This window comes from Geotrypetes seraphini, chromosome 12 (assembly GCF_902459505.1).
Source record: "Geotrypetes seraphini chromosome 12, aGeoSer1.1, whole genome shotgun sequence".
NCBI classification, from domain to species: Eukaryota; Metazoa; Chordata; class Amphibia; order Gymnophiona; family Dermophiidae; genus Geotrypetes; species Geotrypetes seraphini.
In genome coordinates this window covers 110,212,793-110,237,769 of record NC_047095.1, presented here as the reverse complement: position 1 = coordinate 110,237,769, position 24,977 = coordinate 110,212,793, and the positions used below count along the sequence as shown (strand labels likewise).

Below are 24,977 nucleotides of genomic sequence, written 5' to 3'. Positions count from 1 at the left end.
ACAATACTCCAAGTGGGGCCTCACCAAATCTGTACAGGGGCATCAATACCTTCTTTCTTCTGCTGGTTAAGCCTCTCTTTATACAGCCTAGCATTATCATGGCTACAGCCACCACCTTGTCACACTGTTTTGTCATCTTCAAATCCTCAAACACTATCACCACAAGGTCTCTGTCCATGCATGTCAGCCTCTCACTTCCCAGTATATATATATATCTCCCTTGGATTTCTGCTCCCCAAATGCATCACTCTGCACTTTGCACTGAATTTTAGTTGCCAGACATAAGACCATTCTTCCAACTTCTGTAGATCCTTTTTCATGTTTTCCATTCCCTCTGTTACCAATCTTGGTGTTATCCACAAAAAGGAAATCTTTCCTTCTTATCCTTCAGCAATATCACTCACAAACATATTGAACAGAATTGACCCCAGAACCAATTCTTGAGGCACTCCACTACTCACCTTTCCTTCCTCTATGCAAATTCCATTAACCACCACCCTCTGATGTCTGTCCATCAACAAGTTTCTAATCCTATCACCACTGGTTCTAACTTCAACCAGTCAGGTTTGTTGAATAGCCTCCTATGAGGCACCATGTCAAAGGCTTTGCTGAAATCTAAGTAAATGATATCTAGCATGCTTCCTTGATCTATTTCTCTGGTCACCCAGTCAAAAAATTCAATCAGATTTGTTTGGCATGATTAGTAATGCCATGTTGTCTCAGATTTTGTAAGCTATCTGATTCTAGGGATTTTACTATCCTCTCCTTCAGCAACTCTTCCTTTATTTTTCCAATAATCGATGTAAGGTTTACCAGCCTGTAGTTTCCCCCTTCATCTCAGTGACCACTCTTGTGAAGAAAGAACCACATCTGCTCTTCTCCAATGCCATGGAACCACTTCTGTTTCCAGGGATTTATTGAACAAATCTTTTAGCGGAGCCACCAGAACCTCTCTGTGCTCCCTCAATATCCTGGGATGGATCCCTTCTGGTCCCATGTCTTTGTCCACCTTCAATTTTTCAAGTTGAATGGCACTTGTAATTTTTGCCTGCAAATTGTGGTCCTTCTCCAGAATTATATTCCTGGAACATAAAGTGGAAGTGTTTGTTTAGCATGTTTGCTTTTTCCTGATCACTCTCCACATAGCAGTTTATAGCATCTTTCAGTCTTGCAATTCCATTTTTTGTCTTCCTTCTTTCACTAATATGCCTGAAAACATTTTTGTCTCCCTTTTTTTTATATTTCTAGTCATTTGCTCATCCACCTGCGCTTTTGCCATATGTATCTCTCTCTCTTGGGTTTTTCATTTTCATCTGGTATTCCTTTTTGTGATCCTCTTCTTGAGTATTTTTATATTTCACGAACACCAACTCTTTTGCTTTTATTTTCTACTCCACTATTTGGAGAACCATATCTGTCTCCTTTTTCTCTTTTGTTTATTGCTCCTTTTAGCTCGGACCACTGTTTTTCCACTTCCCTTATATCCTCCCATCTTATTAGCTCTTTCTTCAGATATTCCTCCATTTTACTAAAGTCCACACGTTTGAAATCCAGGACTTTGATTAGTTGTCATATCAAACCAAACCATTTAATGATCACTACCTCCCAAGTGGGCAACCACTCGGACATTAGAGACACTTTCCCCATTTGTGATCACCAGATCCAGCATTGACTTTTTCCTTGTCAGTTCCATCACCATTTGTCTGAGCAGTGCCCCTTGAAGGGCATCCACTATCTCTCTCTTTTTTCTGATTCAGCAGATGGAACTTTCCAATCTGCATCCAGCAGGTTGAAATCACCCATTAGTAATATCTCTCCTTTCTTCCCCAGCTTTTGGATATCTGCAACAAGATCTTTTTCAATTTGCTGTGCTTGAGTTAGAGGTCTGTATATAACACCCACATAGATAGAAGTTCCATCTTTTTTTTTTCAAAGCTATCCATATCACTTCTTCTTTTCCCACCCCTTGCATTTCAGTTGTTTGAATATTGGTCTTTATATAGAGAGCTACTTCTCCACCCTTTTGACCTTTTCTGTCCTTCCTAAAAAGATTCCATGGGAATCACTGAACCACGTCTCTGTGCTCATTACAATATCCATGTCTGCCTCTAACATTAGGAATTGCAAATCATGATTTTTGTTGCCTAGACTGTTGCCTAGACTGCGAGTGTTTGTAGTCATTGCTTTCCAGCTATGTTTCTGTGGCCATTTCTTTTTTTGTCTAGTCTCACTTCCTGTTGCCTTGCTAAGAAGTATATTGTTAATATTTTGGTAAATTGCTATCTTTACTATCGTCACATCTTATCCTTTGATGGGATGGCTGTCGGAAGAGTACTGGTACATATGCCACCACACCTTCTAGTTTAAACACCTAGAAACATAGGCCCAAATTCTGTAACCGGCGCCTAATGTTAGACACCTATTTCAGAGGCACCCAGCTAGATAGGTTCCTATCTAAATTAATTAACAACCTCAATTAAGCTTTTTAATCTGCAATAATTGAGACTTAGGCACCTGGCAAGAAAGAGTGATTCCGTAACAAGGCGCCGCTAAAAATTTAGGCGGCCTTCATTAAAAATAGGTGTTATGTACATTAGGCGTGGGCATGGCTACATGTTAGGCACCTTGGTCTTAAGCGTGCATAAGCGGTCATATAGGCGCCTAATTTTTAGTTGCGCCTACAGCTGGCCTATTTATTGGTCGCCTCCAAAAGAGGTGCCGCTCAGCGTGGTTTATTAAACAGCACCCAATGTTACTTGAATCGCGCAGGACAGTGCCTATATCGGCGTCTAACGTTTGGGCGCTTCTTATAGAATTTGCCCTATATTGCCTGAATTTCTTAGCAAGGATCTTTATACCTCTGCTCCTTTTCATTTAGGGCGCTTTTCTGTCAATGACACTCTGGTTTTAGTTAATTCCGTATGTATCTGTCTCAGATGCGTCTAGGCCGTGAGTTTACTTTTATGCCCATGGTTTTTAACTGTATGTATGTGCTCTTATATTTCTGATACAGAACCCTCTATTTTAGAGACATACGTAATTGTACTTTTTTGACAATTGTTTTAAAATTTGGTTCGTTTCCCTGGTTTACCATTTTATTTACTTATTTATACGTTTGATTAATCTACTGTATACTTTTAAGTGCGTTTTCATGTTTGCAATTTATGTATATGCTCCTGATTTGATTAATACTAAACACGTGCATGTTAGTCTATGGACGCGTTAGAGTTTAGCGCACCTTAGTAAAAAAGGGGGTAACCACCTTTTTTACACAAGTGTGCTAAGGTTTTTAGCATTTGCTAAATAGCACGCACAAAACACTAATACGTGCATGTTATCCTATGGACGCAATATCGGTAAGCGCACGCGTTGATTCAGCACGTGCAAAATCCATGCCAAAACGCTTAGCGCACCTTTGTAACAGAGGCCCTAACATGCACGCATTAGCGTTTAGTGCATGTTAATGAGTTAGAGCCTTAATTTGGAAGCGCGAATACAGTTCAAATTTGCATGCATCTGCTTCAAACAAATCTGGGGCCTAGCACCTTCCTACCTGCAAACAGACTTCACTCTACACAACCCCACACGAACAACCAGAAACAAAAACATCTTCGCCTATCCTAAAATCACTGGCTGCAAATTCAAATCCTTCCTTGACAGAACCTTCATGTTCCAAGCTAACAGACAACAATCCTGGCTGACCTACAATGCGTTCCAAAAATCAATCAAAACCACTCTGTTTGACAAATTCATCACCTAATCAGACCAACCTTCGCTAAATGCATTTTTTCCCCTACAAACCTGAAACAATCTATCAGGCAATCCCAACCCCCTCTCACATCCCCTCCCCTCTCAACCATGCTTACATTCCCTCCCCCTCTTTTTTCTGCAACATTCCCCTCACACATTTGTAAATTTGCTGAATGTCCAGCCTTCTTTTGATGTGAACCGCCTAGAAGTCATCTGACTATAGCGGTAGTTATAATTATTATTATTATTATAGTTATGCCATGGGCCTTAGTTTTACTAAAATAAAATGAATGGTAGAGCGATAAAAGTTTAGGATAAAAACATTAACAGAAATTGCATTCATTGTAGTTGCACTACTTTTAATTTTAACTCAAAAAGTATATTAGACAATTACTATGGCTAAAAGATGTTCAAGAACTGAACAGGTAGGAAGTGGATTGCACAGTCTGAGTAAAAGGTTCCTTCAAATCACACCAGGCTGCAATGTTACTGGTGTCTTTTTATATATATATTTATCTTTATTTAACATCAAAGAAGAACACCTTTGAAAAGGAAAAATAACATCCAATAAGGAAATATTACATATAATATCCATTAATGTACAATGATAATAGTCCACAACTAAGGAGAGAGATTCAAGCACTGTCAAGTGTAGTTGAATTCAGGAAAAAGGAAAACATAACAATATAAGTTGTATATATTACTAAACGGTCTGGACAGTGATAACTGTAGGCATCTTTGGGGCTACAGAAGCAGCCTTGCCCTCCAAGAAAAACTGTAATTAGTCAGGTTCATAAAAAACATATTTATTAGCATTTACAAGGAAAACACAGTTGGAAGGTAGCTCCTAAACGCAATACAGATTGACGTAACATTAAAAAATTTTTCCGCCAGGGCATGGCTTGGCGCACACACAAAATGGACGTGTGATTGCAGTGCTCCTCTTACCTGGGCAACCGTTGAATAAAAAAAAGATTTTCCTTTTGAACTGATTTTGGCTGAAAATATCGGAGAAGAGAGCGGGAGCATGGCGAGCACCCGACAGAGCAAAAGTGAAACTGGTGGGGCGGCGAAAAGGCAGAAGCAGGATCAAATTACCCCGAGTAAGGTTCCGCTTCCTGCTGACGAGTCGGAGGAGTTAAGCAAAGCTGAAGTTATGGGGGAACTGGGCAAATCAAACAAATGCTGAAAGAGAATGTGAGTATAATGAGAATAAGCAAATGGAAGTAGCTAACAAAAGAACAACAGAGTTAGAAGCTAAAATGGAGGGTTTAGAATGTGAAGGAAAAAGATGTAAAAATGACAGTTTGGAAATTATTCAATTGAAAAATCAGCTGGAAGATTATGAAAACCATGGAAGAAGAAAGAATATAAAACTTTTTGGAATACAGGAAAATTTGGAAGGGAAAAATGCCATACAGTTTTTAGAAAATTTAATTCCTAAATTACTGCAGTTGGATTTCAAACAGCCTTTGGAAATAGAACGGGCATACAGGATTCCAATAAAAAGTCTGGAAAATCAAGGGAGACCAAGACCATTAATATTCAAGATGTTAAGATACCAGCAAGCAATAGAAATTTTAAATGCTGCCAAAAAAGATAAAAATTTAAACTATAAAGGGTCCAAAATATGGTTTTTACCAGACTTTGCTAAAAATACAGCAAACATTAGGAAGAAATTCCTTGATCTGAGACCTCAATTAAAGGAAAAAGGATATAAGTATGGGTTATATTACCCAGCAAAAATGAGGGTATCTTGTGGGGATAAATCTTTGTATTTTGTTGACCCGGAAAAACTAAAGACCTTTCTTTCAAAATCAGAACCTATGTCATTTTAGCAAAATGGATGTTGAAATGAAGGGATAAATATTAAGACTGGATTGGTGGATATTGAACAAAAAGTTTAATATAAAGATCTATGGGACTTTTGTTTGTTGGAGAAAGAGGAATATTACATTACATTACATTACATTACATTACGGATTTCTATTCCGCCTGTGCCTTGCGGTTCTAGGCGGATTACAATATAGAAATTATCTGGGCAGTTCCAGTAGAATTACATTTCAGGATAAGGGTAAGTTACAGGAACAGTAAAGGATTATGATACTTCAATTTCACAGAAGATAATACATATCACAGAAGATAATACATATAACAGAAGATAATACATATCACAGAAGATAATACGTGTCAACTGAATCAAGTTAAATCGGGTGTAGTGTAAAAGAGTTACAGTACATTCTGGATCACAGACAAAGAGATACTATAGGTGGGTGTTTCCAGAGGCGTTGATTGGGGACTCATTGGGTGGTGGTTAGAGTGATGGGAGATATTTTTTGAACAGTAGTGTTTTTATTTCTTTACGGAACTCTTTTATGTCTGTTGTTTTGGTCAGAAGTTTTGAGATGTCAGAGTCGATTTTAGCTGCCTGTGTCCCCAGAAGGTTGTCGTAAAGTTTCTTAAGACGGGTACCGTTGAGAGGTGGGTAGGTGAAAAGGTTCTGTGTTCTCCTTCTTCTGGGTGAGAGGTAGTAGTGAAAACGGTTGTTTAGGTAACTGGGTGCCGTGCCGTGGGTTACTTTGAAAATGAGACAGTAGAGTTTGAATTGTGTTCTTGCTTTTATTGGTAGCCAGTGTGATTCTAAGTATGCATTGGTAATGTGGTCGTGTTTGCTGAGTGAGTATATGAGTCTGAGGGCTGTGTTCTGGATGGTCTGTAGTTTTTTTATTGTGTTGGTAGGGCAAGGTAAGTAAAGGCTGTTGCAGTAGTCTACAATACTTAGCACAAGGGATTGGACAATGATCCTGAATTGGTCTTTATTAAAGAATTTTCTGATTTTTCTTAGATTTCGCATTGTGAAGAATGCTTTTTGGGTGATTTTATGGATTTGTGTTTGCATTGTGCAGCATCTGTCTAAATGTATACCTAGGATTTTGAGGGAGTTCTGTATTGGGTACTTGATTGAGTTTACTTCCAGTTCAGTTAGGGATGGTTTTTTGTCCTTCTCTAGTAGTAGGAATTTAGTTTTGTCTGAGTTCAGCTTCAACTTATGATTTGTCATCCATTTTTCTACTGTTTCCAATGTGGTTTTCAGGTGTCCTGTGGAGATTGGGTTGTGGATGTCGAATGGAAGGAGGATGGTTATGTCGTCTGCATAGCTGAAAGAAGTAATATTTAGGGCATCCAGGGTGGTGCCTAGGGAAGCTATGAATAGGTTGAAAAGTGTGGGAGAGAGGGGAGAGCCTTGTGGTACTCCGCATGGGTTGGTCCATGGTTCAGATAGAATGTCTTTTGATTTGACTCTGTATGTTCTTGTTTTAAGGAAGCCTTGGAACCAGTTGTGAACTTTACCTGAAATTCCTATTGCGTCTAGTATCTGGAGAAGTATGGAGTGGTCCACTAGATCGAATGCAGCTGAGAGATCAAATTGGATGATTAGCAGTCTGTTTCCTTGGCTGAGGTGTCTTCGAGCTATGTCTAGTAAAGATACCAGGAGAGTTTCTGTACTGTGGTTGGTTCTGAATCCGGATTGGGATGGATGTAGGATGTTGTGGGCTTCTAGGTACATGGACAGTTGTTGTGCTACTAGCCCTTCTATTATTTTGACGTATGTTGGGATAGAAGCGATTGGTCTGTAATTTGATGGGTTATTTATTAGACCTTTGGGGTCTTTCAGTATAGGCGTAATTATGATTTCACCGAGGTCTGGTAGGAACTGGCCTTCCCTGAGTGTTGTTTGCAGCCATAGAGTGTAGCTAGCTTTGAAGTTGGTGGAAGCTGTTGCTAGTAGGTATGGTGGGCAGTTGTTCAGATCACATGAGGATTTGCAATATTTTTTGTAGAGCCTGTCCAATTCAGACCACTGGGTTGTAGGGAAGTCGGTCCAGGACCTGTCTGCTGGTATGGCTTCATCTGTTGTGGGTTTTGTTAGAATCTCGTCTATGTTGTTTTGTGAGTTATTGAATGTTGTTCTGATTGAGATGATTTTATTTTTGAAGTGATCTGCTTATTGAGAGGCTGTAGGTATTAGGTTTCCCTGGGTGGCTAGACATGGTTTGGTGTCGGTGAGGTTTCTTACTAGGTTGAAAAGTTTTTTTGTGTCTGGTTTGTCGGTGCCTATGAGGTTGGAGTAGTAGTCTTTGCGTTTTTCCTTCAGTTTGATTTTGTATTGCTTGATTTGGATTTTCCATTCTATTTTTGTGTTATCTTGTTTCTGTTTTATCCATGCCCTTTCTAGTTGTCTACATTTCCTTTTTAGTTGTAGGAGTTCGGTGTCAAACCATTTGTCTGATTGTCTACATATTTTATTTTTTGCTTTTAGTGGTGCTAGTTTGTTCAAGGTCGATTCGCTGAGAGACCGCCAGGTGTTTATGAATTCACTAGGGTTGCTGGAATATGCAACAAAGAACAGGAAATAAAAATGGACAAGTGAAAAAGAAAATAAAAGAATCTAAAGAAGAAAGAAGCAAGAAGGATGGACTGGAAAGACATTAAGTAAAGTTATTAGACTGAACTTTAGGAGACTGAAGGATGGATGGCTGGAGTAAAGAATTACATTACATTACATTACATTAGGGATTTCTATTCCGCCTGTGCCTTGCGGTTCTAGGCGGATTACAATATAGAAAATATCTGGGACATTCCAGTAGAATTACATTTCAGGATAGGAGTAAGTTACAGGAACAGTGAATAGTTATGATATTACAATTTAACAGAAGATATTACTTATTTCAGAAGATAATACATATAGCAGAAGATAATGCATTTTAAAGAGGTAATACATGTCAACTCGATCAGTTAAGTCGGGTGTAGTGTAGAAGAGTTACAGTACATTCTTGATCACAGACAAAGAGGTAATATGGATGAGTGGTTCCGAAGTCGTTGAATGGGAACTCATTGGGCGGTGGTTAGAGTGATGGGAGATATTTTTTGAACAGTAGTGTTTTTATTTCTTTGCGGAACTCTTTTATGTCTGTTGTTTTGGTCAGTAATTTAGAGATGTCATAGTCTATTTTGGCTGCCTGTGTCCCCAGGAGGTTGTCGTAGAGTTTCTTACGACAAGTACCGTTGAGTGGTGGATAGGTGAAGAGGTTCTGTGTTCTCCTTTTTCTTGGTGGGTGGTAATAGTGAAAACGGTTATTTAGGTAACTGGGTGCCGTGCCATGGGTTACTTTGAAAATGAGACAGTAGAGTTTGAATTGTGTTCTTGCTTTTATTGGTAGCCAGTGAGATTCTAGGTATGCATTGGTAATGTGGTCGTATTTGCTGAGTGAATATATGAGTCTGAGGGCTGTGTTCTGGATGGTCTGTAGTTTTTTTATTGTGTTGGTCGGGCAGGGTAAGTAGAGGCTGTTGCAATAGTTGTACCAAGAATGAACAAGAAGGAATAATGGACTTGACAAATTAACAAAAGGGGAAAAGTGAAGAATGGATAAGAAAATAAAAAGATGTGAAGAAGAAGAAAGCAGGATTGATAGACTAAAAGGATATTAAATAAAATGACAATTGGTAGTCAAGAGTCTTAAGAGTGGATGGATGGAGCTAAGAAATAAATATGAAAGTTCAGTTAATTTAATAAGTCAGTAAATGAGAAAGTAAAGAATGAAAGGATAACAAGAAGAAGAATGCAGAATGGACTAATTATAGACAGGACAAGTTATATGACATTTAGATGCAAGTAAAGGAAAGGAAAATGAATAATATAAAAGAAAGATACATAATAAGAATTTATTGGTAGTTGAAGGAGAAGACTAAAGGATTAAATGTAAAGATTGATTTTGTGATATTATAGTTATAAAAGGATTGGATTTAATTTGGAAAAGAGGAAATATTAAAAAAAAATTATAAAGTGAAAATTTTATTTTTGAGAATGAAATAAAAATGTTTATATACAAATAGATGATAAAAATTTATAAAATTGAAAACAATTTTTAAAGAAATATATGAAGATATGGATATTTGCTTTTGGGTATTAAAAGGATGATAGGAGTAGATGGATTGGATAGTATGAGATATAGGAAAAATGATACTAATTTATTAAATATATGTTTATGATAGAATTTTGTTGAATGAAATAAAATATTGGGGAAATGAATTAGAGATTGGTGAGAAGATAAAGATACATTAATGGAATGTTAGGAATTAAATATGGTTATGTGACCAAAGGTTAAATAACAGATAGAGAAATTAATTACTTTAAAATGGAAAAAAAAAAAAGGGTTTTATGATTAGAAAATATATAATTAGATATATTGGGGAGGGGTAGTGAGTTTGTCTTAATAAAAGATAAAGGGGTTATTAATACATATTGGTTGCCTGGGGGGAGGGGGAAAGTTGGGATTACTGGTCCAATGTGTGTCCTTAAGCAGTCATTATATTGGGGGGGAGGGGTGGGAAGAAGGTGGGCATTAAAGATATTACTAAGATGATTAAGGGAAAGATTAATAAGGGATTGGGTAATTTAGGGGTAAGAATGTGTGCCATTGGGAGAAGTTCTTTAGATCTTAGTTATGGAAGAAGGGAAGAGGAAGACTATGATGAGGAGTTTCAAATATATTATGTCTTTTAAGATATTTTCTATTAATGTCAATGGCCTGAATCATGTAATCAAAAGGAAAAAGGTATTATCATTTTTAAAAAAGCAAAATGCGGATGTTTATTGTCTGCAGGAGACTCATCTTAATATAAAGGAATCACAGAAACTAATGTGTGGGTGGGTGAAAGAATGTTTTTTTGCTCTAGCAGCAGGTAAAAAAGCAGGGGTAGCAGTTCTTATAAATAAAAAGTATATGGCCAATTTTAAGGTAGTAAATAGTATAATTTCTGTAGTGGGGTTATAACTGTCTCAGGATACTTTAGGACTGAAGTCAAGAACTGTTGAAATAATTCTTTAGGTGTTGTAGTCTGGAGACTGGAAAATTAACCAATCTTAAATTTAAATTCCTGTTTGCATTCTCCAGGTTCTCAATCTTCCTAGCCAGCAATACTTTATCCTTATAATGTAAATTAGAGGAATTTTGTAACTCTGAGACCTGTTTCTCAGCTTTGTCCATTCTTTTGTCCTGATGTTGAATTTGTAACTCTAAATTCGTTATTTGAGTTGAGGAAGTTTGTGAAACAGAAATAAAGTAAAGGCTTTCAATAGACTCCCAGATTGCTTCCATGTCTATCTCTGGAAGTTTTTTCAGCGGGTTCAGGAGGGAGGAAAGAGATGTTGAAGAAACTGAAACCATTGGGTCTACTTTAGAATTTCCACATCCCAAACCAGGCTGAATTTCAGGTCCCCCAGTTGCTGTAGAATGAAGCTTGAATTCCAGCAAAGGTAACTCTGCCTCCAGGGTCAAGGATGAGCTAATCAGCGCTGGCAGAGTAAGAATAATCTCCGCCACTTCCTGCAGTGCCGTCGGTATCCCTGACAACGTCCCGGGGCGTGGGGGAACTCGTGGACCAGCTGGGCTCAGTGAAACACCCCCTTGAACCACCCTGTACAACTGGAACAGCATAGGTGGTGATTGCTGACTGGCGCATTAGGGGTGTAGCAGAGAAGGCAGGAAGTCCATCTCTATGTTTTCCTCTTCACTTCGGCATGAAAATATTACAAGAAAAGGCAAGTATAAAGTATTATTTTGCCGGCATAGCAGGAGCTTCCTGCTATGCAACTTGCTCTGTCGCCATCTTGAATCGCTCTCCTACCGGTCTATTTAACTGGGTTTGCAGATGTTGATCAAGGGAATCTCTGTCATCGTCATCATTGTCATTATGATCCATATTTGAAGCAATGATGGTCTAATTCATTTCTTGCATCTTCATCTTCATTTTCATCATCATGCTGTCCAATTGCAGAGATGGATTTCATAAATATGGAATCATTGTTGTTCTAGCAATTGTTCATCTGACTATACAGTATACTTTGAACATCTTAAGAGAACTGATGTAAGAATGTCAAATGTGTGGAAATTCTTCAGTTTTAAGGCCAGACATGCAGACTTCTTCTCTAAAGATGCTACCAATCCAGTGAACAGTCCATTGGCTGACTAAAAGTATGATCTTCTAGAGATATATATGTTAACTAAGAACTGTAACCAGTTTCAACTCTGTCTCCACTTCAGCATAACCCAACTTATCACTGTCTTTTTGTCTGGAGAGCAGTAACCATTTCAAATTATTAAGGATGACCTACATAGGAACATTACTCAAAACATTATCCAATCAGCTTGAATGACTAATTTCAGGTCAAACATATTTCATATTATCTTTATTTCAAATCAAAACATAGTTCATATTCATTGATATATTCTACTGAATAGCTTGTTAATGAGAAGAAATATTATTGGGCAAAACTGACTCAGTTTTGACAGAAACGTAACATTCTATTTGAAAAGTCATAACCCAGGGTTGTCTCAAGTAATTCAGATTTTTTTTTTCTCATTCATTAGATACCGCCACAGTCCAGATGTAGCCTGAGTTGCCTTCCTGGGTTCAGGAAATTAACAAAGGAAGGAGAGCCCATCTGCTGCTATGACTGTATCCCCTGTCCAGAGGGAGAGGTCTCCATCCACACTGGTGAGAGATTTCATGTTATAATGTGTCATGATCTTGGGCACTTTTTAATTACTTTCAGGCTTATATTCAGTCTTTATTGAAGATCCAACATAGGCCAGCAAATAGATATCACTCCTGCTTTTTCAAAAACTTTGAACCAAGCAACAGAGAAATTCTACATCACAAGTCCCAGGGAATCCAAAGAAGAAGCAGAGTGAGCCTGGTCTTCAAATGAATCACAATTTAATAGCCCATGTCGAGCCCACTGTATGTTTAGATGACATTCTGTATATGCTACATTGGTTGCTATTAAAGTGTGGTTGGATTGAAGACCAGGCTCACTCTACTTCTTTGGTTTTCAGAAACATCACCAGAATTGAGAAGGTCCTGATCTGAATATCAAACTTGCAATCTCAGTGGTCTATGTAAAATGGGTTTTCACATGTCCTAGTGGAATACCCTTTGTCCATTTTAAAAATATGAACTGGATATCACTAGCAAAACTAATCACACTCCTATTGTATAAGCTATATGGAATCTTTGGAAAGCATTCATACATAGTAAATGACAGCAGATAAAGACCTGAACAGTCCATTCAGTTTGCCCAATAGTTAAAAGCATTATAAATTCATGATTAAAATAAATTGCATTTTTCTTTGATATTTCTGGACTGTAGAAGTCCACCCAGTACTGTCTTTATTATATTTATTCAATTTTCTATACTGTTCTCTCAAGGGAGCTCCGAGTGGCTTACATGAATTTATTCAGGAACTCATACATTTTCCCTATCTGTCCTGGTGGGTTCACAATCTATCTAATGTACCTGAGGCAATGGGGGATCAGGTGGCACATCCATTGTCACAAGGAGCAGTGTAGGTTTGAACCCACAAAGTCAGGGTGCCAAGACTGCAGCTGCAACTACTGCACCACATTGTCAGACATAGCATGGTAAACATTGTCTGACAAAATTGCAAAACCTAGTTAACAAAGCATGGTAGAAACATAATATGACAAAATATGGTATGGTGAGACAGCATGATGAGCATAGTTCAGCAAAACATAGCACAGTAAACACAGTATTACAACGCATGGCTAATATAGTATGATTCAACTTGGAAAAAATGGTAGAGCAAATGTGCAGGATGAAAGGAAGCATGGAAGACAAGGAATGGCAAACATGGCATATAGTATAGTAGGACAAAGATGGCGAATAGTATGGCATAGTATGGTAGAATATTAAATGACAGAACATGGAGATTCGAGACAGAACATGGAGATTCAAGCCAGAACATGGAGATTTGAGACAAAGGAAGGTCAGGGCCCTTTGTCAGAAGATCTGTGGAGTTGGATAGATGCACTCTCTTAAAGGGCTAGGGGATGAGCTGAGCTTTTATTGTCTTGGGATCTCTCGGAGAGAAAAAGTGATAATGGTTAGTGCAGATGGGCAGACTAGATGGGCCATTTGGTTTCAAACTGCCATCATGTTTCTATGTTTCTGTATAATTGTTTTTCTTCTTGTGAGCAAAGTAGTCAGTTTGGGGCATTGGGCAGAACTTTGGAGGCTATTTATGCTGGTACCATATTGCGGAAGGATTTGTAGACCATTACTAGGACTTTAAATATATATTATTTGTCAATCAGCAGCCAGTGGGCAATTGGGTCTCATTTGCGGAGATTCATTAGGAGTTGGATGTCTGCATTTTGAACTCATTGTAGTTGTCCATACAGGGAAGATGAAGGCACAGAGTAACTGAGATGTCTGGTTCTGAGAAGTATTGTCTGATTTTTCCATATTTCCAGATGTAGTAGAATGATGCATATTCTATTTGGGATATATGGTCAGAGAACAAACAATTGCCATCTAGAATCACCCCTAGGCTGCATTCTTTGCTCATGGAAATCAGGGTGGCTGATTCCCAAGAGATCAATTGGCGGGTGAGTTTGGAGTCACCTCTCCTTATCCAAAGGATCTTGGTTTTTGACATGTTTAGTTGTATCTTGTTTTGGCTCATCCATCTTTTTGTATCTGAGCACCAGAGGCAAGTATATGGTAGCAGTGGAGATATTTGCTATCCTGGCATCTGCTTATGGAATATTGGGCAGTTTGGAGATTTGAGCGTCTTGGTTTGAGCTTAGCAGTAGGAACAGTTGTATGTCAACGGCAAACGAGTGGATCTTTATTTGGTATTTTAAGGTGATGTTTATCACTTGTTTGTTATAGAGGTTGAATAGCAGAGGGGCAAGGAAGGCGCTCTGCGGTAGTCCTTATTTTATTAGCTTAGGTTGTGGTAAGAGTATATGTTAGTAGTATACTTTGGGTCCTATGGCTCAGGAATGATGATAGAAACGTGATTGAGTGACCAGATTATGAATACAAAGATTAACAAATGAGATGGAGCACTCAGTTTTACATATAATTTAAACTTAAAACAGAGGAAAAAAGACCTCAAAAAACCCCTGGACTATAATCAAACAGATCATAACCAATTGGGGTTGGTTTTCATCACTGATCAAAAAACCCCTGTGTGATTTTTTCATTTTTATGTGACTTTATTTTTGATTAAATATGTATTATAATCATATATAAATATTGTGAAAGAATATCAAAATTTTTTAATATCAAGATCTCTCTTATTAATAATTGAGCATGACCAAACCAGCAGCTCTATAATGAAATTCACAAATGAAATTGCATATAGCTTCAAGACATCAAGCACTTATCTTAATGACCCGACGGAGGTCCCATCCATTTCGCTCCAATGGGCTTCATCGGGGGTATCAATAGAGCTTCGAACACGCAGCTAGGTTACAGAATTTGTGAGCAATATTTAATTTTCACTGGCATTACAACAAGCTCTATTGATACCCCCGATGAAGCCCATTGGAGTGAAACGGATGGGACCATTGTACTGACCCAGTAAGGCTATTCTTATGTTCTTATGACTGTTATGAGGTCATCTAGGGCATTCATGGGAAGCTTGGGGCTCTGTAGATCAGGGTAAAGGTGTGGCTTCTGGTATGACCAGTGGAGAAGGTGAGGCATTAAGTACATAAGTAGTTGCCTCCGCCGGGGCAGACCAGAGGTCCATCCTGCCCAGTGGTCCACTCACGCGGCGGCCCATCAGGCATATTGCCTGAGCAGCGGTCCCTGACTAATTTTATACCTACCTCTACACTTATCTCTAAACCTTCCACTGCTCTTATCTGTACCACTCAATCCCTTTGTCCTCCAGGAACCTATCCAGGTCTTCCTTGAAACCCTGTACTGTGCTATTTCCTATCACGGCCTCCGGAAGGGTGTTCCATGTGTCCACCACCCTCTGTGTGAAAAAGAATTTCCTTGCGTTTGTTCTAAACCTGTCCCCCTTCAATTTCATCGAGTGACCCCTTGTTCTTGTGGTTTCTTTCAAATTGAAAAATCTGTCCTTGTCAACCTTTTCGGTGCCCCTCAGGATCTTGAAGGTCTCTATCATATCTCCTCTGAGTCTCCGCTTTTCCAGGGAGAACAGCCCCAGCTTCTTCAGTCTGTCAGTGTATGTAAGGTTTTCCATACCCTTAATCAGTTTAGTTGCTCTTCTCTGGACTCCCTTAAGCATTGCCATGTCCTGTTTGAGGTACGGTGACCAATACTGTACACAGTATTCCAGATGCGGGCGCACCATAGCCCGGTACAGTGGCAGGATGACTTCCTTCGTTCTGGTCGAGATACCCTTCTTAATGATACCTAACATTTGGTTTGCTTTCCTCGAGGCTGTGGCGCACTGTGCCGACGCCTTCAATGTCGTGTCTACCATCACTCCCAGGTCTCTTTCCAGCTTACTGACCCCTAGCATTGATCCCCCCATTTTGTAAGTGAACATCGGGTTCCTTCTCCCTATATGCATGACCTTGCATTTCCCTACGTTGAAGCTCATTTACCACTTTTTCACCCATTCTTCCAGTGTCGTAAGATCCCTTTGGAGATCCTCGCAATCTACCGTGGTTTCAACCTTGCTGAATAGTTTGGTGTCATCTGCGAATTTGATGACCTCACATTTTGTTCCCGCCTCCAGGTCGTCAATGAATATAAACAGGAGCGGTCCCAGCACTGACCTTTGAGGAACCCTGCTCGTGACCCCTTGCCAGTCCGAGTAGTGGCCCTTTACACCAACCCTCTGCTTCCTGTCTGCCAGCCAGTTTTTGATCCATCGGTGGACCTCCCCTCGCACCCCGTGATTCCATAGCTTCCTGAGCAACCGCTCATGTGGTACCTTATCGAAGGCTTTCTGGAAGTCTAGGTAAATTATGTCTATGGGTTCACCTTTGTCCACCTGGCTATTTACCCCCTCAAAGAAGTACAACAAGTTTGTGAGGCACGACCTACCCTTGCAGAACCCATGCTGGCTCGACCTTAGCTGTCCATTTTTTTCGATATGATCACAGATGCTGTCCTTAATCAGCGCCTCCATCATCTTTCCCGGGACCGATGTGAGGCTCACCGGCCTATAGTTTCCCGGGTCGCCCCTTGAACCCTTCTTGAAGATGGGCGTGACATTAGCTATTATCCAGTCCTCCGGGATCTCTCCAGTTTTTAGGGATAGGTTGCATATTTGCTGAAGTGTCTCTGCTATTTCATTCCTTAATTCCTTGAGCACCCTTGGGTGAATGCCGTCCGGACCTGGCGACTTGTCGCTCTTTAGCTTGTCTATCTGCCTGAAGACATCCTCCTGGCTCACCTCTAGTAGGACCAGCTTGCTATCTTGATCTCCATTTTCTATTTCCTCTGGTTCCGGAATGTTGGATGTGTCCTCCCTCGTGAAGACCGACGTAAAGAAGTCATTTAACTTGTCAGCTATTTCTTTTTCCTCCCTCACTACTCCCTTTCTATCCCCATCATCCAAGGGCCCCACTTCCTCCCTCGCTGGTTGCTTTCCTTTTACGTACCTGAAGAATGATTTGAAATTTTTTGCCTCTCCCGCTAGTCTCTCTTCATATTCCCTCTTTGCTCTCCTAACCACTCGGTGGCACTCCTTCTGGCTTTCCTTGTGTTCCTTTTGGTTGGCCTGCGTTTGGTCCTGTTTCCATTTTTTGAACGATGCTTTCTTGTCACTGATCGCCTTTTTTACAGCAGCCATTATCCATGCTGGGTTCTTTATTCGATTTTTCTTGCACTCTTTTCTGAACCTGGGGACGTACAGGTTCTGTGCTTCGTGCACCGTACGCTTGAGCAGGGTCCAGGCGTTTTCTACGGACTCTATCTTCCTTGTGCTGCCGTTGAGTTTCTTCCCCACCATTTTCCTCATTGCATCATAATTCCCTTTTCTGAAGTTGAGCGCTGTTGTTGTGGTTCTTTTCACCCTGGATGATCCCAGTTCTAGTCTGCACTGGATCATGTTATGATCCCTGTTCCCCAGTGGGTCTAATACTGCTACTTCCTTTGCAGGTCCCCCCAGTCCACTGAAGATTAGATCAAGAGTAGCTTCTCCTCGTGTAGGTTCCGTGACAAGCTGCTCCAGGAAACAGTCAATTCAATGCCATTTAGTGTGATAAGATCTATCAGTCTTGGTATGAGGTTTGATTTTAAAATGACTGCTACTCCTCATCCTTTTTTGTCTGTATGAGAGCATGCTAAAGCTTGATAGCCTGGGAGGCATGTCATGCCTAATATGACTCCATTATTATCTTTAAGCCAGGTTTCAGTTATTAGGATATAGACCTTAAACGTCTGCTAGCACTGTCCTCATTTTCCAAAATACTGAAGTTCCTCATGAAGCTCTCCCCAACCTATCTTCATCCAAATTCAAGGTTTCAAGGTTTATTAAAAATTTCTTATACCGCTTAATCCAAAATTCAAAGTGGTGTACAATAAAATCCATTATCAGCATACAATGGCACAAAACAGAAGATTAAAAACAAAACATATCATATCTGGGGATTGGTTAGTAAACACAAAAACCCATATACCAGACAAACAAAAGTAAAACGAGAGGGAAAAGGGAGGAACAACAATAAGTAAAGAAAAGAACAAATAAGGAAAAAATAATAATCTGACCTGAAGAAGAACAGTGAGATTATTGCCCTTATGAGGGCAGTTGTATATCAAAAGCGTCTAAGCGTCTTCAACTTTATCTTAAAAGGGCCTACAGAAGTTTCTTCCCTTATGTAATTGGGAATGGAATTCCAAAGGAAAGATGCTATTACTGAGAAATTATTGGATCTTGAAGTGTTAATATACTTTAAGGATGGAATGTTAAGGAGATTTTGGCTGGATGGGCTATATGGAATAAGGAATGTATTGATAAATTCTGTCATATATGGGGCAGAGACTGTGGAAATCTGCCCAGTACTTACCTTAGTTCTTCAATTTATACATTCATGCTTTTTTGAATTCTGCCACTGTTTTCATCTCTACTACTTCTCTCTGGAGGGCATTCCAGGCATCAACCACCCTCTCCATGAAAAATAATTTCCTAACTTTACACCTTTTGTAAGTCTACCACCCTTCTCTCGAAAACATTTGGTTCTATATTAATACTTTTCAAGAACATATTTAAACCATGTATCATATCTTCCCTGTCCTTCCTCTCCTTTGTACATATTCAGGCCTTCCAGTTTCTTCTCATGTGTCTTTTTTACCTTCCTCCAGACTGCTTCAAGTTTTCTTATATCCTTAGCCAGATACGGCCTCCAAAAATGAACAGGGGTATCAACACCTCTTTTCTTCTGCTTGTTATACCTCTCTCTATACAGCCTAGCATCCTTCTGGCTACAGCCACTGCCTTGTCACACCATTTTGTCACCTTCAGATCCTTAAACACTATCACCCTATGGTCCCTTTCCCCATATGAGCATATCAGCTTTTCGCTTCTTAGCACATACACCTCCTCAGATTTCTACTCCCCAAATGTATCAATCTGCACTTCTTTGCATTGAATTATAGTTGCCAAACATTAAACCATTCTAACTTTTACAGATCCTTTTTTCATGTTTTCCACTCCCTCTGAGGTGTCCACTCTGTTACAAATGTTGGTATCATCTGCAAAAAAGACAAAACTTACTTTCATAACGGTGCTCATTAACATATTGAATAGAATCGGCCCCAGTACCGATCCTTTCCTTCCTCCACATGAATGCCAATATACCACCATCCTCTGGCATCTGTCCATGAGCAAGTTTCTAATCCAATTCACCACTTTGGATCCTAGCTTTAGCCTGTCAAGTATATTCAAAAGCAACTTAAAAGGAGACATGTCAAAGGTTTTGCTGAAATCATGTCCTCGATCCAATTTTCTGGTTGCTCAGTAAAAGAATTCATTTAGATTTGTTTTGTATGATTTACCTTTAGTAAAACCATATTGCCTTGGATCTTGTAACCCACTAGAGTCTAGGAAATTTACTATATTTAAACTTCAGTAACACTTCCAATATTTTTCCAGTAACTGAAGTGAGGCATCATCTTTGTGACCACTTTTGTGAAGAGAGATTTCATTCTATTTTCTCCAATCCCACTCCTACCTCCAAGTATTTGTTGAACAAATCTTTGAGGACTCACTTGAACCTCTCTAAGGTCTTTTAATATCCTGGGATGGATCCCATCTGGTTCAATGTCTTTGTCCACTATCAATATTTCAAGTTGTTCATAAACACTTCCTTCCATGAATGGTGCAGTATCCACTTCATTCTCATGTGTAACTTTGCCAGACAATAGTGGTCCTTCTCCAGGATTTTCTTCTGTGAACACAGAACAAATGGTTTTAACACCTCTCCCATCTTCCAATAAAATTTTGCACTGTAAGTGGGGTATTGGTCCCATAATTTTTTCCCAGATGGATAATGCCATCAGCATTATAGTATTTGCCTGGCGCTCCTAGTAGTTGAGGATTCTGGAAGGCGTTTCACTAGAAATATTGAGATCCAACTGACTAAATGCTTGAAATTTCTCAGAGAAATCCTTGACCCTGCTCTGAAGATGAAAAACCATCTCTGTCATGTACTGAAGAAAATCTTCTTAGAACTGAAAATTATCTGATGAGAATTTCAGACTTGTCCAAAGCACAATCATACCTCTCTTTGACTAATGCAATGCTTTACTAATGGGAGTTCCCCCAAACCACCTAAAAACTCTGCAATCTGCATAAATTACTGTAGCCGGGTTAATTCATAATATCCCAAGACATGAGCATATCACACCAACATTGATGTATTTATACTGGCTGCCAATAGAGTATTGCATCTGACATACAGTAAAGTTGTGATTCTGGTTGTCAAAGCATGATGGGTATGTTACCTTCATTACTGGCATCCACACTACATATCCATCAACCTACTCTACCAGTACAGTCCTCAAAAACTAACCTCCTTGACATACCCTCCACTGAAAAAAATCCACCTTGAAGGATGCAGGAAATCTATTTTTTTACATTAAGGGTTCCCAGAGGTAGAACCTGCTCTCAGAATAAATTCAGTTGATATCTAACCTTAAGGCATTTAGAACCTCAGCAAAAACACATCTGTTTAAAGATGCCTATACCACCTATTAATTGGTGATGGAAAATCACTAAGCAGAAATGAAGGGTTATGCTATAGAGCTAGAACCTTAACCTGAGAGTTGAAATTACTTAGCTAATTGTACCTTGTCTTGTCTCTAACATGATTATATCCTTATACATCTCATCCCACCCTATACTTGTTACCCCTGAAAATTTTATATCCCATCTTAAATTATGTATGTAGTACTGTAATCTACCTAGAAACTTACTGATTTTGTGGAATATAAATCCTTCAAATAAATAAAATTTTGGGCTCCTTCACCTTTGTTCCAAGGTTAATATCTCTAATGATGGAATCCCCTAGCAGGAATAATTTCCTGATCTGAGATTTTTATTTGTGCACTGGGGTGCTTTTTTCAATACATTTCAAGTACCTCTTAGAGAGATACAGTACATGATTGCATAAGCAGTAAGCTCATTGTCTATTACATGTTTAATATTTCTGCAGTCTGTCATTCTGAAACATGCTTTATAATAATGAAAAGTGTTCATTTGCTGTCATATAACTGATGCTATTTATGAGATAATAAGGCAATATTTTTTCATTCTCAGATATGGACACCTGTACAAAATGCCCAGAGGACCAATGGCCCAATCAGAAGAGAGATGCCTGCATCCCAAAAGTGATAGTTTTCCTATCTTATGAAGAACCTTTTGGGTTAACGTTGACTTTCATCTGTCTTTTCCTATTGCTCATTAATGTTGTTATCTTGGGGCTCTTCATTCATTACAAAGACACCCCGATAGTGAAAGCCAACAACCAGGAACTCAGTTACATTCTCCTCATCTCCCTCATGCTCTGCTTCCTCTGTTCCTTGGTATTCATTGGCCATCCTGACAAATTGACTTGTATTCTCCGACAGACTGCCTTTGGGATCATGTTCTCCATCGCTCTCTCCTCCATATTGGCAAAGACCATCACTGTAGTCATGGCCTTTCATGCCACCAAGCCTGGAAGCAAGCTCCGAAAGTGGATGGGTACCAGGATCTCCGTTTCTATAGTCCTTTCCTGTTCCCTTATTCAAACTGCTGTGTGTCTTGTCTGGTTGAGCACTGCTCCCCCATTCCCATATCTTAATATGAAATCAGAAATTGGAACAATATTGAGTGAATGTAATGAAGGTTCAATAGTTGCATTTTATTGTGTTCTGGGTTACCTGGGCTTCTTGGCTGGCATCAGCTTCATCGTAGCTTTCCTAGCAAGGAATCTACCTGACAGGTTCAATGAGGCCAAGTACATCACTTTCAGCATGCTGGTGTTTTGCAATGTCTGGATCTCTTTCATCCCAACATATCTGAGCACCAAGGGTAAATATATGGTAGCGGTGGAAGTATTTGCTATCCTGGCCTCCAGTGCTGGACTTTTGGGCTGTATCTTCTTCCCTAAGTGCTATGTTATTCTGCTGAGACCTGAAAAGAACAGCAGAAAACCCCTATGAAAAAAAATTAAATTATTAATATTTGAGCAAAGGATGGCTTAATTTGATATCACTGCTGCCAGTGTGATTTTTATTCCAATCACCTTTTTAATATAATTAATATGATATTTTAATGTGGCCTCTGGCACACCACCTCCACCCTTGATAATAATTTATATCGCGGTGGGGCTATTAATGTGTCAGTATCTTCATTGGCCTACATTATTGAAGCATATCACGTGCTCGTTTTCAATTTTTATAACTTTTAAGTATATGTTTTTTTAGAAGTTTTTGGGAAGATATTAGTTAAATCTTATGATACATTGCATAATTAACTTAGATTAATCATGCTCCTGGGACTAGATGATCCAGCCCCAGGAGCATGATTAATCTAAGTTAATTATGCAATGTATCATAAGATTTAACTAATATCTTCACAAAAACTTTTAAAAAAACATATACTTAAAAGTTATAAAAATTGAAAACGAGCACGTGATATGCTTCAATAATAATAATAATAATAATAATTTTATTTCTTATATACCGCTGTACCGTGAAGTTCTAAGCGGTTTACAGTAGAAACAGAAGAAATGCAATAAGTAAGATTAATTAAGATGAAGATACTGACACATTAATAGCCCCACCGCGATATAAATTATTATCAAGGGTGGAGGTGGTGTGCCAGAGGCCACATTCAAATATCATATTAATTATATTAAGAAGGTGATTGGAACAAAAATCACACTAGCAGCAGTGTATAACACGATTGGTGTTTGGGAATATAGTTGTCATAGAAATCGGTACCCCTACTGTATATATATGGTAAGAAGCAGTGCCATCTTTAGTGGAAGTGCAAAGTGTTAATTTAATGTCAGGCATCAGTGACTGGACTTGTGAAAGGTAAATGTCCTTTTTATACCTAGAAACTTTATCATTGGTTGAGGTCATCCTAAATTTCATTATTTTATTATAACTAAGGGCCCCTTTTTCAAAGCAGTGATAGTGATGCTGCCGTGGAATTGAATGAACTTTGGTGCTCATTATATTATACACAATTGCAATATAAAATTTAAGTAATTATTATGGTTATTAATAAAGTTGTTGGTGATGCTTTTTATTGGAATAAATTTACATATGTACACATGGATCGTGTTATTATTTAAATTTACATACACAAAAGGTGCATAAATTTATGAACATAAGAACAAAAGCGCTGCCATATTCGGACCGACTGAACTTCCGTTAAACCCAGTATCATGTTTCCAAGAGTGGCCAATTTGGATCACAAATACCTGGGAAGATCCCAAAAGAGAAAACAGATTTTATGCTGCTTTTCCAAGAAAACACAGTCCAAAACTATACCAGACAGTTTCCTAAATCCTGCAAATTTCAACAAGGATTCAATGTGTTTTACAATAAGATTCTTAAACCATTAAGGCCCTCTTTTACAAAGGTGCACTAAGCGTTTTAGCATGGATTTAGTTCATCAGAAGTTGGTGGATTAAAGAGAGAAAAAGTATGCTCTGTTCATCTCAAAGCACTTGGACATTTCTGAAGCAAATACTTGCAACATAACATTAACCCCCCTTTTACAAAACTGCGAAAGCCATGAGAATCAGACCAGCGCACAGCATTCGGCATGCAGCTGGCACTAAAAACCACTTTCACGGTTTTGTAAAAAAGGGGGCAGGATATATTTTAAAGCCATACTTTGTGCTGGTCTGCATATGTTGAATGTTTTACACAGAATAAGAAAGGAAATGTTAAAATGTTTAATGACACTTTAATGTGCTGTGGCTTATTTTACTGCTATTTGTTCAACTGGTAAAGTTATACAGGGTGAGCCATGGAAAAGTAGTCTGCCTCCAATACCGGCGCCAGAAAAGATGGTGTTCTCCCTGGAACTATACTATCCCTGGAGGCGGGCTATTTGTCCGTGGCCCACCCTGTATATATCAACTTTGTTTTGAACTGAGGTAGACATGGAATTGGAAACTCTATAAAGAGAAGTATAATGTGCAAAATTTTTCACATTCTCTTAGGTTTTAATAAAGCATGGACTTGTCAATTATCCCTATTAAAGAGGTGCAGTCATTGGAAACATTAACCCAGTAGCATATAGTATATGCACTTTCAAAATAGAGAAAATAGTTTACATTACCATTTACTCTATCTACAGTGTAGAGTTTGGGACACTGATATACACAGAGGTCCTCCTGATGGAAATTACTATTATGTAAAATTTGTGGTCATCTCTCACAGAGCTACATTTGATGCCTTCCCATATCAAATTTACCTTCCTCCAAAACTTTTTTAAACCCTGCTAAACTAACTGCTTTAACTACCTCTGGCAAAGAATATCAGAGTGTAATTACACTTTGATTGAAGAAATATTGTTTCTGATTTGTATGAAATTTACTACTTAGCAGTTTCGTTGTATGCTCCCTCATCTTTGTATTTCTGGAAACAATGAACAAGTGATTTGCTTCTACCTGTTCCACTCCACTCCTGTTTAGCATGAAGGGATTATTGTACTTTTATTGCACCATGTTGTCACAGAGACTGATATCCCTTTTTAGTTGGACAATTAGGAAGGACAGAAATCACTAAGTAATTAGCAATGTGACCAGGGCAGGATTAACCTATAGGCCAAGTAGGCATGTGCCTAGGGCCCAAAATGGTCATGGGGGCCCGATGAAGGAGGGCATCAACATTGTTTTTTCCAAACGGCGATGGACCC

The 24,977-nt window shown here is 38.9% G+C and overlaps 1 protein-coding gene across 1 annotated transcript in view; it reads left to right on the top strand.

The window, feature by feature from the left end:
- LOC117346293 (vomeronasal type-2 receptor 26-like) overlaps positions 1 to 22,258 on the top strand; it is a 73,512-nt gene extending 51,254 nt beyond the window's left edge. The window contains exons 4-5 of the mRNA XM_033915693.1: positions 12,186 to 12,312; positions 21,372 to 22,258. Of these exons, the coding sequence (XP_033771584.1) occupies positions 12,186 to 12,312; positions 21,372 to 22,258 (1,014 nt within the window). The remainder of the gene's footprint in view (positions 1 to 12,185; positions 12,313 to 21,371) is intronic.
- The last annotated feature ends 2,719 nt before the right edge of the window (positions 22,259 to 24,977 follow it).